The sequence below is a fragment of the Hypanus sabinus genome, chromosome 9, assembly GCF_030144855.1.
Source record: "Hypanus sabinus isolate sHypSab1 chromosome 9, sHypSab1.hap1, whole genome shotgun sequence".
NCBI lineage: Eukaryota > Metazoa > Chordata > Chondrichthyes > Myliobatiformes > Dasyatidae > Hypanus > Hypanus sabinus.
In genome coordinates, this window is record NC_082714.1 from 153946673 (window position 1) to 153965916 (window position 19244).

The window sequence follows — 19244 nt, forward strand, 5'->3', positions numbered from 1 at the left end:
GCTAATTAGGCTGTAGCTGGAGTATTGCATTTAGTTCTGGTTGTCTCATTATAGGAAGGATTTTGAGGCTTTGGAGAGGGTGCAGAAGAGGTTTATCACAGTACTGCTTAGATTAGAGGACACATACTATGAGGAGAGGCTGGACAAACATGGGTTGTTTTCACTGGAGCAGTGGAGGCTGAAGGGAGATCTGACAGGTTTATGAAAGTACGAGGGACATGGGTTGCTGGTATCTTTTCCCCAGAGCTGAATTGTCTAACACGTTAAAGGGGTATGCATTTAAGCTGAGAGGGGGCATGTTCAAAGATGATGTGTGGGGCATGTTTTTTACACAGGGAAACAGTGGTACATGGAATGTTCTGCCAAGGTGGTAGTGGAGGCAGATACGAAAAGGCATTCAAGAGGCTCTTAGATTGGCACATGGATGTGCAGGAAATGGAAGGGTACGGACGTTGTGTAGGCAGAAGGGATTGGTTCAGTGAAGTATTCTGATTACTCGTGGGCTGAAGGGCCTGGTTCTGTGCCATGTTCTACACTCAATGGCCACTTTATTAGGTACCCCCTTACACCTGCTTGTTAATGTAAATACCTAATCAGCCAATCATGTGGCAGCAAATCAATGCATAAAAGCACGTGGACATGGTCAATAGGTTCAGTTGTTGCTCAGGCCAAACATCAGGATGGGGAAGAAATGTGATCTAAGTGAATTTGACCGTGGAATGACTGTTGGTGCCAGACGGGGTGATTTGAGTATCTCAGAAACTGCTGATTTCCTGAGATTTTCATGCACAACAGTTCCCAACTTTTTTTAATGCCATGGACCCTTACCATTAACTGAAGGATCGAGGACGCCAGATTGGGAACCCTGCTCAGGGTTGATGGCAAATGGTGTAGAAAATCAACAAAAAAAAAATCCAGTGAGTGACAGTTTTGGGGCAAATACACGTTATTAATGAGAGAGGTCAAGAGGGGAATGGCCAGACTGGTTCAAGCTGAAAGAAAAGCAACAGTAACTCAAGTAACAACACGTTACAACAGTGGTATACAGAAGAGCATCTCTGAAAGCACAACACATCGAACCTTGAGGTGGATGGACTACAGCAGCAGAATCCCACGAACAGACGCTCCGTGGCCACTTTATTAGGTAAGTGCCTAATAAAGTGGCCATATAAAACTGACTGCATGTTCTAACAACTTTAGGAGTGGGAGAGAAAGCTGCTGTAGGTCAGCTCTTAGGGAAATGGAAATAGGAAACTTTCCTGAGTTACTGTGGATTGTCTACGGTCAATAAAAGGAGGCACGCGTCTGCCCAGAGAGCAAGAATATTTAATCAGTTCTGAGGAATAAAGCAAAAAATGTTTATGTAGCACCTGTGGCAACCTCAGGTCTTGGCTTGGTGCTTTACAGCTGATGAGTTAGTGCTGGGGTGCAGATTCCATTGCTCTTGGGGACAGAGGCAGCAGTCCCACTGGCTCTGGGCTAAACATTAGGTCAACGAATGAATGGATGCATCAGCCTAGGATTTGGGCTTGGTGCTGGAAGTGACTGTTCCGGGCAAACTGGAACTACTTAATTAGCCTGGGTCCAGCATACAAGTGTCATCACAAAGAAGGCACAACAGCAAACCCCCCCCCCCCCCACCCCAACAACCTCTTAGAAGTTTGCATAGATTTGGCATGTCATCTGAAACTTTGACAGACTTCTATGGATGCACAGTGGAGTGTACCCCGACTGGTTAGTTCACAGCCTGGTGTGGAAACACCAATGTGCAGGAAAAGATAAGTCTACAGAAAGTGGTGGATATAGCCCACTGTATTGCAGGCAAAGCCCCCCCCCCCCCCCCACCATTGAGCATATTCACAAGGAGCACTGTCACACGAAAGCAGCATCAATCATCAAAGACACCAATCATCCAGGCCATGCTCCCTTCTCACTGCTGCAATTGGGAAGAAGATACAGGAGCTTTGGGTCCCACAGCACCAGGTTCAAGAACAGTTATTACCCTACAACCATCATGATCCTGAACCAGTGTGGATAACTTCACTCACGTTAACTCTGAACGGACTCCACACCTATAGACTCATTTTCAAGAACTCTGCAATTCAATAATATTTATTTACTTTTTTATTATTTGCACAATTTGTCTTCTTTTGCACATTTTTGTCAGTCTTTGTTATTTATAGTTTTTCATAAATTCTATGGTATTTCCTTATTCTCTGGTAAATGCCTGCAAGAAATGAATCTCAAAGTAGTATATGGTGACAAATACGTACTTTGATAATAAATTTACTTTGAAATTTGATGCAGTGGAATTTTGCCCTTTGACAATACTGTAAGATCTTCAGTTACTATAATCACTTCGTGCAAATGTGCAATACACTACGATACAATTTCTTGTTCAAGTTTATACAGGGTGCCTTTGCTCTGATTGGGTGTCGGGGATGAGTGTGATAAGGCAGGACTGAAAGGGACATCAGTCTAAAGGACAGACCAACGTTTGTGTCAGTCCTGCCTGAGGAACTGAATTCTCTTGGCTTCCATAGGTATATTTGGTCACATTTTCTTACAATGTAGGCCATTTGGCCCATTGGAGCTGTGATAGCCCTCAGAGCAATTACATCAATCCCAGTTCCATTCTCTCTCTCTCTCAAATGACCATTTACTTCCAAATTCTCCTACCACCCGCATACATACACAAGATGTAATTTACAGTAGTTAAGTGACTTATCAACATTTTGGGATGTGGGAGGAGAGCAGAGCACCCAGAGGGAATGTGCAAACCCCACACAGGCAGAACTGGAGGCAAGATTGAAGCATGGTCACCAAAACTTTGCGGCTGCACTGCAAACTGTTGCATCACCATATTACAAGAATGGTGACCGTACGGCAGGATATTAAAAAACATGCCTCTGTGACTATGGTGGACCTGGCCGTGAAAAGGAATGACAGATCGGTTTTCTTGATCTCCTCCTATTCACAACGCTTCCTCTTCCTTGTGAGGGCACAATACCATTGCACTTAAAATGATAACTTTCTCCACAAGAGAGTAGTGCGGTGTTTTCAGGACCAAGTTACACTGATACATTAGAAATCTTAAACAAGCCAAGTGCACAATGCTTGAATACTCAACAAAAGTCATTAAATCTGTTGCATTTTGCTTACATTCTATTTTGAACTAAACTGTATAACGCTGACATTTATTTCCAACAAGTGGTTGTAGAAGATAAACGGCAGTCAATTGGACTCACTAAACTGACATTACAGTAGGCGAGAAATAATCCCTTTAAATGCTTGTCTAGAAGAATCAAGAGTTATGCATAGTGAATTCGTAACCAGTATTTCAATGGATAGTTGGCAAGTCCAGACAATATACAGTACATAACATATACCAGTTGGATTGTTAGGAATTCCAAGCAATTATCATGAGTAACCCTTAACTTGGTGGGTAGTTAGGGACTCCAGCAGTAGAGTGAGTGACCTATATCCCACTGGAGATATTAGGAGCTCCAGGCAATTTCACAGCCATTCACTCCTACCCCTCAGAACGAAGAACTCCGCAAAGTTGCACTTTAATTGCCTTGAGCAATTAGTTAAAATAGTGCTTAAATTAACATTCTTATGTCAGTACTTTCACGGAGAAGTTCCCACGTGAACCTTGTCATCCAAGCAGCCGTTTCTAAGAACTGCATCCTGAAACAAATGGTTTGTCTTCTTTGCCATCTCTTCCATCACACAATCCTGCAGCAACCCTGTCTCTTTGCCTCTGGCTCCTCCAGGGGGGCCTTAAGTTTTAATATTGGCGGGTCCCCACTGGAATAAGAGTAAGAGGGAGAGCTCCCATTGAAACTGACGTCTGATGTCCTTGAAACCACCAAGCAGTTCTTTGGGTGAAGCTGGTCCTTCTCCAGCTCCCTGCCCTGACCATTTGCCAAGCCGGGGTCCTGCAGGGTATGCTTCCTCAGCTTGGCTGCCCGCTGCCTCTTCAGCTCCGACAGCGTCTGGCAACTCCTGTCCTTGTTGAGCTGTGGCGTGGGGGTCACGTCACAGCGATCGTGGGGAACCTGACCGTTCACCTTGTCTTCAGCGCTGGGTGTCCTCAGGGAGTCAGTTTTGGACATCGACCGCCGGCATGCCGGAGTCGAGGCGGCAGTGCTGCTTTTCCCACCCGTATCAGGAGCTTCTTCCGTGGATTCTGTCCGTTCATTCTCAGTTTGGGAGATGGAGGACGAGTCCTGCATTTAAACCAGGAGAGGAAATGATTACTTTCTAATAGCTATGCAGAGTAAAAGTAAGTGGCAGTGGATGTACGAATAATCAGTGTAACATAAAATTAAGAACGTACAGTAAATCAACTGGGAGCTTCCTGAAAATTGTCAATGAGGAGAACTACCCTCTTGCTGGGGTTGGTTGTGTCCTGAGAGATAATGGAAGCCCAGGCCATAAACCATAAGATATCAGACTAGAATTAGGCCATTCGTTCATAGCCTTAAGATTCCGTGGAGTAGATTTAGGTCAGAGATGAGGAGGAACTGCTTTTCCCAGAGAGTGGTGGATCTGTGGAAATCTCTGCCCAATGAAGCAGTGGAGGCTACCTCAGTAAATCTATTTAAGACAAGGTTAGATGGATTTTTGCACGGTAGGGGAATTAAGGGTTATGGGGAAAAAGCAGGCAGTTGGAGGTGAGTCCATGGTCAGATCAGCCATGATCTTGTCGAATGGTGGAGCAGGCTCGACGGGCCAGGTGGCCGACTCCTCTCCTCCCATTTCTTACGTTCTTATGTCTCTGCCAGTCAACCGTGGATGATTCATTTTTTTCAAACCGATTCTCCTGCCTTCTCCCCGTAACCTTTAACACCCTTAACCCCCTTACCAATCAAGTTCTGTCAGTCTCCACCTTAAATTAATCTAAGAGGAACGTTTGATGGTTTTGGGCCCGTACTCACTGGAGTTCAGAAGAATGGGGGGGGGGGGGATTTCACTGAAACTTATCGAGTATTGAAAGGCCTAGTTAGAGTTCACGTGCTGAGGATGTTTCCTATGGTGGGGGAGTAGAAGACTGGTGGACTCAGCCTCAGAATAGGAACAGAGATGAAGAAGAATTTCTTTCACCAGAGGGTGGTGAATCTGTGGAATTCATTGCCACGGACGGCTGTGGAGGCCAAGTCACTGGATTTACTCAAAGCAGAGGATGATAGGTTCTTGATTGGTAAGCACATCATGTTCTCGATATTACTCGTTTCTTTTCCTCTCACTTTTGTATTTGCACAGTTCATTGTCTTTTTCTCATTCACAAGGCAACACGAATGAATCTACAGATGCTGGAAATAAATAAAAGCACAAAATGCTGGCAGAACTCAGCAGGCCAGACAGCATCTATGGGAGGAGGTAGTGACGACCCTTCTCCTGATGAAGGGTTTTGGCCCGAAACGTCGTCGCTACCTCCTCCCATAGATGCTGTCTGGCCTGCCGAGTTTTGCCAGCATTTTGTGTTTTTATATGTACCTTTTTCTCATTGGTTGTTTGCCCACCCTGCTAGGTGTGGTCTTTCATTGGTTCTATTGTGCCCCTTCATTTACTGCCCGCAAACAAACAACTCTCAGGGTTGTACAGGGTGGTGTATATGTACTTCAATAATAAATTTACTTTGAACTTTGTTTCACTGCTAGTTTTAATTTGTTGAGCAAAACATCATGGGGTGAAGGACCTATTCATGTGATGTACATTTATAATGTGTTCTAAATAGTGTTCTACATATATAATTCTAATAGATATCTGTATGAGAAAGTGTCCCAGACACAGTACATGTTAAGTCACTTTAGATCTGACAGGTTTGGATTTATTCAGAACTGTGGTCATAAGGCAGTTATGTAAACTAACAATTAGAGCACCTTTGATTTAATAAGCATCGTCATCATTTATTTTTGGATGGAATTCAGATAATTCAGCAGTTTCGAGGACCCCCATCTCTAATGCCCACTCCATTCAGTAGATCAACAGCAGACATTGGGGGGAGAGAGAGAGAGATTCTCTGACCTTTGACAAAAAGCAAAAGGTGAACAATAATTGGCCATTGTTTAGAATAGGTCAAGATAGCTTATGTTATTTATAGCCACGTGCAATGCTTTATATAATCTGTTTGAGGACGCCATGTGGATATTTGTCCACGAAGTGAGGGGGTTGCTCTCCAACTGCAATGCTCCACCCGGCGTTGTCTTGTGATCTCTTGCCATCTAGTGGCGAAACAGAGAACTACAGAGATCAATACTTGTCGCCAATTCAAAGCCTAAAAAGGGACAGGTGCTCTTCCAACTGGAAGAGTCCTGTGTATAAATCAGGAGCAGGAGAAGCTCTTGACCTTCAAAGCCTGCACTGTCATTCAACACAGTCAATGGCTGATCTGAATAAAGCATCGACTCCCATTTCTTCCTATCTGCTGATTATCTCCTTCCTCCTGAGCTTTCTTTGAAGAATCAGAATCAGGTTTATTATCACTGTAATACTATACATCATGGGAGCAGAATTAGACCATTCAGCCCATCGTGTCTGCTCTGCCACTTCATCATGGCTGATTTAATTTCATCTCAACCCCATTCTCCTGCCTTCACCCCAAAAACCTTTGATTATCCGACTAATCAAGAACCTATTAACCTCCTCTTTAAAAATGCCAAAGACGGCCTCCACAGCCATCTGTGGCGATGAATTCCACAGACTCATCCCCCCTCTGGCTAAAGAAATTCCTCTTCATCTCTGTTCTAAAGGGATGTCCATCTATTCTGAGGCTGTGCCCTCTGGCCCTAGAAATGCCATGTCATGAAATTTGTTGCTGCTCCTGATTGTTAAATCTTTGTTGAGTTCTTTGTTTTAGACACACACACACACACACACACACACACACACACACACACACACACACAAATCGGGGGTCTATTTTAACCTGCCAAAGTCTGGATTCAAGATAGAATGTGGGCAATTACCACATGTAATATGGTACTATAGCAAGATAGGGTAAGGAGAAGATTTATGAGAATGTGGCAGAAACAGGCCCTTTGTTCCATCTAGTCCATGTCAGCCTAATTTTCTGCCTAGTTCTATCTACCTGCACCCAGCCCATAGCCTCCATACCTCTCCCATCCATGTACCTATCCAGTCCAGATGAGCTGCTCGGCCCAAAACATTGACAATGATGCTGCCATAGCATCGACAATGATCCCTCCATAGATGCTGCCTGACCTGCTGAGTTCCTCCAGCACTTTGTGTGTGTGTGTGTGTGTGTTACTTTGGATTTTCAGCATATGCAGAATCTCTTGTGTTTACCACGTACCTGTTCAAACTTCTCTTAAACATTACAACATTTCCACTGGCAGCTCGTTCCACACTTGCACCACCCTCTGAGTGAAGGGGAACCCACTCAGGTTCCCCTTAAATGTTTTGAGCTGACACCACCACCCCCAGAGGCACTGCTCGACCTGCCAAGCCCCCCCAGCAGATTGCAGTATCTGCTATCTCCTGTGTCAACTATTTATGGAGCAAGGGATGTAATACAAAAGAAAGCAAGTCTTACTATAACTATAGAGGGCTTTGGTGAGCTACAAGGAGTATCATCTACAAATTCAGTCTCATTTAAGAAGGGATATACTGGAAGCAGTTGAGAAAACTTTTTTACCAGTTAGATTCTCAAGGTTAAGTGTGATAAAATTGAAGAGCTTGGTCCTGTACTCATTTGAGTACGTACAGCATAATGAGAGGTGATTGTAAAATTACACACTATTGTAAAACAGAGGCAGAGCTGAGGCCGACCCCTGGCCCTAGAGCAAGGAAAGACCCGAGGTTTTCTGGTTGGCTGCCGGTCACTATTTGTTTTCCACAGGGAACTGTGCTGGGACCGATTGTTTTTACGTTATATGTCAATGATTTAGATGATAGAATTGATGGCTTTGTTGCAAAATTTACAGATGATACGGAGAGAGGTGGAGGGGCAGGAGTTTTGAGGAAGTAGAGAGTCTATAGAAGGACTTAGTCAGATTAGGAGAACGAGCAAAGTGGCAGATGGAATACAGTGTCGAAAGTTTATGGTCATGCACTTTGGTAGAAATGAAAGGATTGACTAATTTCTAAATGGAGAGAAAATATGAAAAAACAGAGGTGCATAGGGACTTGGGAGTGCTTGTGCATGATACTCTAAAGGTTAATTTGCAGGTTGAGTCTGTGGGAGGAAGGCAAATGCAATGTCAGCAATCAGTTAAAGAGGACTAGAATATGAAAGCAAGGATGTAATGTTGAGACTTTATAAAGCACTGGTGAGGCCTCATGGAGCATTGTGAGCAGTTTTACCTTAGAAAGGATGTGCTGAAACTGGAGAGAGCTCAAAGGAGGTTCACGAAAATGATTCCAGGATTAAATGGCTTGTCATATGAAGAGTGTCTGATGACTCTGGGTCTGCATTCACTGTAGTTTAGAAGAATGAGGGGTGACCTCATTGAAATCTATTGAATGGTGAAAGGACTTGAGAGAATGGATGTAACAAGGACGTTTCATGTAATGTGGGAGTCTAAGACCACAGCCTCCGAATAGAGAGGCATCCTTTTAGAATGGCGTTGAGGAGGAATTTCTTTAGCCAGAGAGTGGAATTAGTTACCACAGGCTGCTGTGGAGGCCAAGTCTTTATGTATATTTAAGGAAAAGGTTTACAGATTCTTGATTAGTCAGGGCATGAAGGAATATGGGGGGGAAAGCAGGAGATTGGGGCTGAGCGGATCAGCCATGATAAAATGGCGGAGCAGACTCAATGGGCCAAATGGCCTAATTCAGCTGCTTCATCTTATGGTCTAATATGAGGGGTCATAACTTTAAGGTGTTTAGAGGAAAGCATAGAGGGGGAGTCAGAGGTGGGATTTTTACACAGAGAGCAGTGACTGTGTGGAATGCATGGCTGTGGGTGGCGGGTGAGGCAGATACACTAGGGACATGTGAGAGACTCTTAAATAGTCATCTTGATGGAGTAGAATAGAATTTTACCATCGTTGCTCAAGACAACAAGATTGCAGTGCTACTCCAGGTCATGCAAAAAGGATATAGACAATGCATGGGATATGGCTTAATGAGAAAATAAATTCCCATATCTCCACACACCAAGTTACTTCAATAGTCCGTAACACTCAAAGGCCATTGGCAAGCTGGATTGAAAGAGAATGGAGGTTATGTGGGAGGAAAGAGTGACATTGGTCTTAGAGTAGGTTAAAGGGTTGGCACAACATTATGGGTCAAAGGGCCTGTACTGTACTGTGCTGTAGTGTTCTATGTTAAGAAGAGATTTCATCCATTTAATATTTAGATGAGAAAGATTTGTTCCCTCAGAAAGTCATAAACCTTTGTAATTTTCTATTGGAAGTAGTTATTGGATAAACTCTATCGTTGAATAGAGCAAGGCAGGAAATTTAGTTCAAGTTGGAGTCAACAGCGGTAGGGAATGGGAAGAAAAGGGTTAACAGCTGAGGTTAAGTTTGGATCTGCCCTGATCTTCTGGACAAACAGGTCTGGGTGCACTCCTCCACCAGGTGATTCAGACCATTACCAGGTCAATGTTCTCCTGATCTTTGGATGAATCTTTATCCTCTGCATCGCTGCTTGTGACTTCCTTCTCCATTTCCTTCTGACCCATCTGCTGCCAGATTATTGCTTCCTGTTCACATTCCTTCCTGTACAAATTGTTCCGGTCACACACACTGGCTCTCCGTACCACTGTTCTGAAAGGAAACAGGATAGCTATATCAGTGTGAGCTCAAAGACTCTCCTGGATCAGTCCCAACATGCACAAGTGATTTGTTCTGGAAGGAAACAGGATAGTGGTATCAACGCATGGAGTGTTGCCATAAGAAATCAGCATCCATCACCAGCAATCCCCATCTTCAAAGCCATGTCTTTATACGACCATTGGGCAGGAGATACAGGAGCCTTAGGTCTCACAACACCAGTAGTACTACCCTTCAACCATCAGGCTCTTGAACCAGTGTGGATAACTTCACTCATCTCAACACTGAACTGATTCCACAAGTTTCAAGGACTCATGTTCTCAGTGTTAATATTTTGATTTATTGATTAATTGATTACTTGTTTATTTTGTATTTGTACAGTTTGGCTTCTTTTGCACATTGGTTCCTCGTCAGTCTTTGTATCTATTTTCATTGATTCTATTGTTTTTCTTTGATCTACTGTGAATGCCTGCAAGAAAATAAATCTCAGAGTAGTAAACTTACTTTCAACTTCAGACTTTGAATGTGCACTCAAAGATTCCCTTCTGGATAGTCCTCAATCTGCACTAATAGTTTGAACACATGATAGTATAATCCATTCACCAGGAATAATCTGGTTCTTGCATTAACACACAGGCCATTAGCCTCGTGATGTACCGTGGAGAGCACTCTAACTGGCTGCATCACCGTCTGGTATGTGGGGCTACTGCACAGGATTGAAATAAGCTGCAGAGAATTGTAAACTTAGTCAGCTTCATCATGGTCACTAGTCTCCATAGTATCCAGGACCTAGTCAAGCAGTGATACCTCAGAAAGGTGGCATCGATCATTAAGGACCCCCATCACCCAGGTCATGACTTGTTCTCATCACTACCATCAAGAAGGAGGTATGGGAGCTTGAAGTCACACACTCAATGATTCAGGAACAGCTTCTTCTCCTCTGCTATCTGATTCCTAAATGGACATTGAACCCATGAGCACCAGCTCACAACATATATATATATCTATAGTGTGTGTGTGTGTGTGTGTGTGTGTGTGTATATATTTGCCAGTAATATTCAACCTGATTCTGATTTTACTCTTTGCAGCGTCTCCCACAGTTTCCATCATATTCCTATTTCAGAATGTTAGACACAAACCAATCGAGTGGGAAGTTCAGGAAAAAAGATACTTTTGCCTGAGCAATGTTTAGAAGATAAAACTCACAGGAGATGTTCACCAGGATGTTGCCTGGATTTGAGAGTAATAACTATATGTAGAGGACAGACAAACTTGGACTGTTTTCTCTGAAGCGTTGGAGGCTAAGGGGTGACCCTATAGATGTATGTCAATATCAAAATCAGGTTTTTTTTGTCACCAATATATGTCAAGAAATTTGTTGTTTTATGGCAGCAGTACAGTGCAAGACATATAATAGTGCTGTGCAAAAGTAATATATATTTGAATATGAGAGAGAGAGAGAAAAAAAAAGAAAACAAATGAATGTCTAAGACTTTTGCACAGTACTGTATTTGTCAATATGGAGCAGGGAGCAAATTTGTGAAGGCAAGGTCATCTGATTCTAAACAGCTGGTTTATTGGTTATTACAGAATGTCTCTCTGGTGTTTCCCGCTCCCTCCCCTCTCCCTTCCTCTTTTTCAACCATGATTCCCCCCTCCCTGCCCCCTTCCCACTCTCAGTCCACAGGGGAGACCCAGATCAGAATCAGGTTTATCATCGCTCATGAGATTATGTGTCATGAGATTAGTTTTTTTTGTGGCAGCAGTACAGTGCAATACATAAAATTACTGTGTAAAACTTGTAGGCACCCTAGTTATACATGTGTGACTTTTGCACAATACTGTAAGCTACAATAAAAATAAATAAATAATACAAAAGAGGAATAGTGAGGTAGAGTTCGTGGTCTGCTCGGAAATTTAATTGCTGAGGGGAAAGAAACTGTTTCTAAAGCGTTGAATGTGTGTCTTTAGGCGCCTGTACTTCCTCCCTGATGGCAGTAATGAGAAGGCTGCATGGTCCAAATGCAAGGGTCCTCAATGATGAATGTCACCTTCTCGAGCCACCGGCTTTTGAAGATGTCTTTGATGGTGGGTGGGGTATGTAAAATTATGAGAGATCTAGGTAGTGCGGCTGCCTCTTAAAGTCCATCCCTACTTGGGAACAAAGGGAGCTTTTTCTGGCTGTCTGCCGGTGACTAGTGGTATTCCACGGGGTTCTAAGTTATAAATATAATACAAAAATAATTGTTAATGTTCTTTTGAGTAGAGAATGAATTTTTAGCCAACCTTTCTTGAAAGAAAAACAATTAAGCTTAGCTTACCTTTCCTGAAATTACTGTTTCTTTCTCTTTCATAAAATTTAAAAACTCAGACAAACATAATAAACTTCTCAATTCTGGGTCGAACTTGAGATTAACACACATGGATTTCACCTTCAATTCAAATGAGACAATTTCCATCCTTGCTCTGAATGCTTGTTAAACAAGAAAAAGCTTGCTCACATATGTAAGAAGTTGAAAACTGCAGCAAAATGTTCATTGCTTTCTTATGAATGGCAGGATGCTCTTCTTTAACAGAAATCCAGAACTTGTCCAGGGGCAGGTCAGTAAATCTCATTTTGAGTGGATGATCAGAGTACAGCTCACAAAGTTCTTCCTCTTCTCTCAGAGTCAAGTTCTCAGGCTGAGCAGAAGATTCAGAGAAAGAGACCCTTGCCAAGTCGTACACTTGTGTCGAAAGGGAGGAAAAGTACTGTTCAATTTTCCAGGTGCCTTTCACTAAGACTCCAGATTTGCTGATATCCTTCATCACTCTCACGCCAAGCAAAATGGAAACATTTCAAGATTTCCTTTCTCAGCATGTTTTTTCTTTTAAATCCAAGAATCTTGCGATTTGAAGTCAAAGGATTTTCTCCAGGGGCTTGCAAAGACTTGTTCAACCGGTTCATACGATGAAAAACGTCTGCTAAGTAGGCTAGTTTTTGCAGCCGTTCTTCATCTTCAAAGCACTCAGCAAAATCTAACCTCCTATTTTCTTGAAAGTATTCCTACAATCAGCTCAAGCACCCTGTTGAGGGCTCCTCCTCTGTCACGCCACCAGATTTCCGTCTGTGGCGGGGTTTGTCCAGGTCTTCACACAGTTTTTTGAAGAGTCATTACAGCAGACTCTTAAACTCCTTGGAATTGAAGGACTGCAGTGCAGAAGGGCCACCAGGAACATTCCGGAGGCTGCTGAAAAGGCCTCGCGGTGGCTGTGGATCCGGAGGGGGGGGGGGAAATCCGTGGATTAGTGCGCCACTTGGACACAAGTCGGGGGCTGATCACCCCCGGCTGGGTCGCCCAGGCGAGGGTGTCTGAGGATTAAAGACCCGAAATACCCTACGACCCCAGATTCATCACTGAGGACGTGTCCAAGTAGCACCAGAAGTTGTATTCCACAACTACAACAACCTCGAGTGAACTGATATGAAAGCTACTAAATAACTTGCTTTCTGAGATATTTTACTGACAGTGACTGACTTTATTTTCAAATGCTTTAATCTGTTTGTTTTGAGATTCCAACAGTCTTTTAAAAGTAATCAGTCATATCATATGGCTGTAATTTGTAGTTAGTATCTTTTCAGTTTTACTAGAGCCATTGCTGAAGGGTCTCGGCCCGAAATGTTGACTGTTTACTCTTTTCCACAGATGCTGCCTGGCCTGCTGAGTTCCTCCAGTGTGTGTTGTTACATACTTGTCACAGTCTAGGCACAGTGGAATAAGACAACTTGGATCACCCGTCCATGTAAAATCTATTGATGGAGAGCTTTCATTGTAAAGATATGGTACCGGCTGATTACTTTAGTCCCACCTACTGCTTTTGTCTCCAGGACCCAGAAGAGGCTGTTGGGCTTCTTCCAGGGTAACAGGGGGCATTCGGTCTCTGCTGCAGTCCTGATTCTTCCGATTACAGAGGCAGTCAGTTATTGGTATGTGTGTGCGCACCCAGCTATGGCTCTCCACCACAGGACCCTGCAGCGACCTGTATAGCGACTGCCCTCCGAGGGGGCACGTACTGGCAACGTACCTTCTCCGCCGGGGACACAGTGTGCAGGAGGGCACATGGCTTCCGATGGACAGCATCGGCCGCACTACTTTGAGGGAGCTGCCTCGCTTATACCAAGAGCTGTTGAGAGTATGGGGCCTGGTCTCACCCAGACAGGGGACGGTGCTCCAGCTGTGAGGGGGATCGGTCCCCATCCTATTAAGGTGGGCGCCCCGGGGACTCAAGGATCTGGAGAGGCTCCGGCTGCACCAGCACCTGATGGGCTGCAGCTGCTCATCAGACCCAGGCCTCGGGATACCAGGCAGGAGAGGGTCCCGCTTAAGGTGAGCCGTCGTGCAGGGAAGCCCACCGTGCCACTCCATGGTGCTTCAACGCATTTCTTGTACGGGCTGCTCTTGTGCACCATTCACTTTCTTGCCTTCGTTTGCTAACCAGACTCGCCTTGATGGTCTGTTTCACCATCTGACAGCGGAGGAGGTCCCCAGTGGAAATCTCTTCTGCTGTACACTGGGGACCTGGGGTGCAAGGTACTGCACAGGGCAGTACCGTGCAACAGGTATCGACACCCCGTCCACCCGTCCATTCGGTGGTCAGGAGGAGTCAGTGTACCACGCTTACATGGAGTGTGAGAGGTCCCAGACCCTGTTTGAGCGTCCGGAGGGGCTGCTGCTCAGGTTCTAGTTGTACTTCAGCCTCGCACTCCTCATGTAGGGGCACCCAGTACGGAAGGGGGCAGGTCGTGTGGAGGACGTACTGGCGGGTTTGCTCCAAGATGGCCATTCAAGAGGCGGTGTGTTGTGTCCTTGAGCAAGGCACTTAACCACACACCGCTCCAGTCCACCCAGCTGAAAATGGGTACCGGCAAAGTGCTGGGGGTTAACCTCGTGATTTCTATCCGGGGGTGGGGGGAGTCTGGTACTCTCAGTCGCTTCATGCCACGGAAACCGGCATAAGCACCGGTCTGATGAGCCTAAAAGGCTTGGGACAGATTTTAACTTACTGTGCACTGGGCTGACTGCCTACAAGTGCTAGTGCTCGGTTTGTGCAAAGTTCAGAAAACAATGTTTATTCTTATTTAATCACGATTTCTTGCAGAACTCCTAGCGATCTCTCACAGAACCCTAGGGTTCCATGAAACACCGGTTGAGAAACCCTGGATTAGGAGAATGGGCAAATTAATAGCAGATGAAATACAATGTTGGGAAGTGTACGGTCATGCACTTTGGTAGAAGAAATGAAAGGATTGACTAATTTCTAAATGGAGAGAAAATACAAAAAGCTGAGACGCTAAAGGACTTGGGAGTCCTTGTGCAGGATTCCCTAAATGCAGGTTGAGTCAGTGGTGAGGGACGTAAATGCAATGTTAGCATTCATTTCAAGAGGACTAGAATATAAAAGGAAGGATGTAATGTTGAGACTTTATAAAGAACTGGTGAAGCCTCACTTGGAGTATTGTGAGGAGTTTTAAGAGGAGTTTTAACTGGAGAGGGTTCAAAGGAGGTTCATGAAAATGATTCCAGGATTAAATGGCTTGTCAGATGAAGAGTGCTTGATGACTCTGGGCCTTTATTCACTGTAATTTAGAAGAATGAGGGGTGACCTTATTAAAACCTATTGAACGGTGAAAAGCCTTGATAGAGTGGATGTGAAGAGAACGTTTCATGTAATGTGGGAATCTAACACCAGAGGACACAGCCCCAGAATAAAAGGGCACCTTTTTAGAATGGAGATAAGGAAGAATTTCTTTAGCCAGAGAGTGGTGAATCTGTGGAATTCTTTGCCACAGGCAGCTATGGAGGCCAACTCATCATGTATATTTAAAGTAGAGGTTAGTAGAATTATGATTGGTCAGGGCATGAAGAGTTACTGGGAGAAGGCAGGAGATTGGGGCTGAGAGGAATATTGGATTAGCCATGATGAAATGGCAGAGCAGACTCAATAGGCTTAATGGTCTAATTCTGCTCTTATATCTTATGGTCCTATGATCCTGTGGTGAGAGGTAGAAATGGGCAAGGCTGGCCGACAGGGCTCTGGGGAAGCTGTACAGGCCAATCCCCTGTACAGTGGATGCAATGGACTGCAGAAGCACTGATGTGCTCCAACTGTACCATCAACCTCAGAGAATGATGGAGATGGGAGGTCATCGATGACCTATGTTCCACTGGGAGCTAAGGACCCAAGTAAGTGAGATAGCGTGGATAGACCAAGTTTTTAACCTTGTCTATCAAACAACCTTTCCAATACAAGAGGACATAGGTGGAAGGTGGAAAGATGGAAGGAAATTCATGAGTTAAATTTTCTTTACGCTGTGGTAGTTTGCTGGGAGAGGCAGTGAAGTAAATGTGATAGCAATGTTTAACAACCATTTAGACAGGCACATGAACCGACAGTGAATGGAGGGACACGGACATTATGCAGGCAGAGGGGGCTGGTTTAAAATGGCATCATGGTTAGTACAGAACTTGTGGGCTGAAGGGCCTGTTCCTGTTCTGTACTGTTCCGTGCTCTTCACGAACAACGTACCTTCCGCCTACTTGCAAAGCACTTGATCAAGATGAAGATGAGCTTTATTTGACCAACGCAGCCTCGGTGTGTGCTGGGGGCGGGGTGGGGGGGGGGGGGAACAGCCTGCACGTGTTGCCCCGGTGCCAACATACAATGCTCACAACTTTCTAACCGTAAGCGGTACATCTTAGGAATCTGGGAGAAAACCAGGGAATCTGGAGGAAACCCACGCAGTCATGGGGAGAACGTACAAACTCCTTACAGTGGTGGTAAGTGAGCCCCCATCACTGGTGTTGTAACATGTTATACCAACTGTTGACACTACTGTGACAGCACGGCCAGAGACTACTCCCAACAGGCCAATAGTTTATCTGAGGAGTGAGAATCAGAATCAGACTTTAATCGCCAAGTACCTGTGCACATACAAGGAATTTACTTCCAGCAGATGTTGTCTCTCTGCTCATAACAATAATAATGATAAATATAAATGAAAATATAGATTATACATACAGGTAGTGCAATCCAAGTAATAGTTAGCCGACAGTTAACCAGTAGTTAACTGTTCAGCAAAGTGACCGCAGTAGGGAAAAAACTTCTCCAGTGCCTATTAGTCTTAGTCTGGAGGGAAGACGGAACCAAGGAGACAAAAACTGAACCAACGAGTGACAGTAAAATTTCACATTTTTATGCTCAGGTTTCTGACTCTGAGAGTAGTATAAATCCTGTGTTCCTGGTCTCCTGGAGGGAAGCACCCAGTTTAGTTATCTCTCCATGTGTAGGTAGGGATTGAGAGGTCTAATAAAAACATCTCAGTATACTGACCCTCGGCTCCCAGCACTAGATGTTCTCCTGCTCAGAGATGACTTGTTCTTTCCCTGTGACTTCTGGATGCTTTCGTGTTTGTGTTTGAGCTGTCGTAGCAAAGTCCTGGACTCTTCATCGTCACACAGGTCTGCAAGGGAAAATTAACAGCCTTGTCATACAGGTACGCCATCAGGCTGAATCAAACTGCTCAAGGTACGAACCGCTTTCTTTCGAGGGAGTTCAGGTCAGTGGTTCGAGTACCACTCAGAGACTGGGGCACATAATCTAAGTGGACACTCTGGTACAGTACTGAGCGATGTCACTTACTGGAGGAGATACTAAACCAGGACCCCAGGCAACTTATGATTCCAGTGCTGCATTTGATGAAGATGGCCGTGGAGGTTATATTTAAAGTGAAGGCTGATAGGTTCTTTATTAGTAAGGGCGCCAAAGGTTATAGGACAAGAATGGGGTTGAGAGGAATAATAAATCAGCCATAATTGAATGGAGGAGCAGTCTTGATGGGCCGAATGGTCTAATTCTGCTCCTGTGTCTTATGCATAGAACATAGAATAGTACAGCACAGTACAGGACCTTTGGCCCACAATGTTGTGCCGACCCTCAAACCCTGCCTCCCATATAACCCCCCCCCACCTTAAATTCCTCCATATACCTGTCTAGTAGTCTCTTAAATTTCACTAGTGTATCTGCCTCCACCACTGACTCAGGCAGTGTATTCTACGCACCAACCACTCTCTGAGTGGAAAACCTTCCTCTAATATCCCCCTTGAACTCCCCTCCCCTCACCTTAAAGCCATGTCCTCTTGTACTGAGCAGTGGTGCCCTGGGGAAGAGGTGCTGGCTGTCCACTCTGTCTATTTCTCTTAATATCTTGTACACCTCTATCATGTCTCCTCTCATCCTCCTTCTCTCCAAAGAGTAAAGCCCTAGCTCCCTTAATCTCTGATCATAATCCATACTCTCTAAACCAGGCAGCATCCTGGTAAATCTCCTCTGTACCCTTTCCAATACTTCCACATCCTTCCTATAGTGAGGTGACCAGAACTGGACACAGTACTCCAAGTGTGGCCTAACTACAGCTTCATAGAGCTGCATCATTACATCGCGTCTCTTAAGCTCAATCCCTCGACTTATGAAAGCTAACATCCCAAAGGCTTTCTTTACTACCCTATCTACCTGCGAGGCAAATTCCAGGGATCTGTGGACATGTACCCCCAGATCTCTCTGCTCCTCCACACTGAAACATATAAGATTATTAAGAGATTGGACACAATGGAGGCAGGAAGCATGTTCCCGCTGATGGGTGAGTCCAGAGCTAGAGGCCACAGTTTAAGAATAAGGGGTAGGCCATTTACAACAGAGATGTGGAATGCTCAGAGACTGGTGGATATGTGGAATGCTCTGCCCCAGAAGGCAGTGGAGTCCAAGTCTCTGGATGCGTTCAAGAGAGAGTTAGATAGAGATCTTATAGATAGTGGGGTCAAGGGATATGGGGAGAAGGCAGGAACGGGGTACTGATTGTGTATGATCAGCCATGATCACAGTGAATGGCGGTGCTGGCTAGAAGGGCCAAATGGCCTACTCCTGCACCTACTGTCTATTGTCCAAGTATCCAGTAATGGACTAAGGGCTCTTGACCAACATAAAGTTCTCATTGAAATGCATAACCCAGGCTTTTGTTTCTGCTGATTGCCAGTCTCTGTAGTCGCAAACTGGGCTGAGATACACTTTGAGACTTGCCAAGTTTGTGATATTTACATTGTAAATACATATTTTTCCTTTTCTTTCAGTGATATACACTCAGAAGCACCATCATCCACAGAAAAATTGGGCCTTTGTGGTTTTGCCATGTTGTTGAAGCCTTTGATCACGCACAGTTTAAAGGACAGAGCCATCTTTTTCCTCATACTGACGTATTATTGTAACCCCGTTTATATTAATTCAACTGCAGTGCAGAGAATCCTCATCCAGCAAATCCTCTAATAATACCCACAGGTGAGACAGTGCAGTGAGGGCTCGTCTCGGTCTGGCCATTAGCATTCATTTTAGAGTACAGATAACAATTGTAAACCACACTCCACTAAGGAAATTATTCGTTTTTATGAACTTTGGATTTTATCA

The 19244-nt window shown here is 44.5% G+C and overlaps 1 protein-coding gene across 3 annotated transcripts in view; it reads right to left on the bottom strand.

The window, feature by feature from the left end:
- Positions 1 to 2116: 2116 nt before the first annotated feature.
- ppp1r16b (protein phosphatase 1, regulatory subunit 16B) overlaps positions 2117 to 19244 on the bottom strand; it is a 226875-nt gene continuing 209747 nt past the window's right edge. For all 3 annotated transcript variants that reach the window (XM_059980832.1, XM_059980834.1, XM_059980833.1), the window contains exons 9-11: positions 17121 to 17250; positions 9572 to 9743; positions 2117 to 4232 (exon numbers count right to left, since the gene is read on the bottom strand). In XM_059980832.1, coding sequence (XP_059836815.1) covers positions 3729 to 4232; positions 9572 to 9743; positions 17121 to 17250 — 806 coding nt within the window. In that variant the 3' untranslated portion in view covers positions 2117 to 3728. The remainder of the gene's footprint in view (positions 4233 to 9571; positions 9744 to 17120; positions 17251 to 19244) is intronic.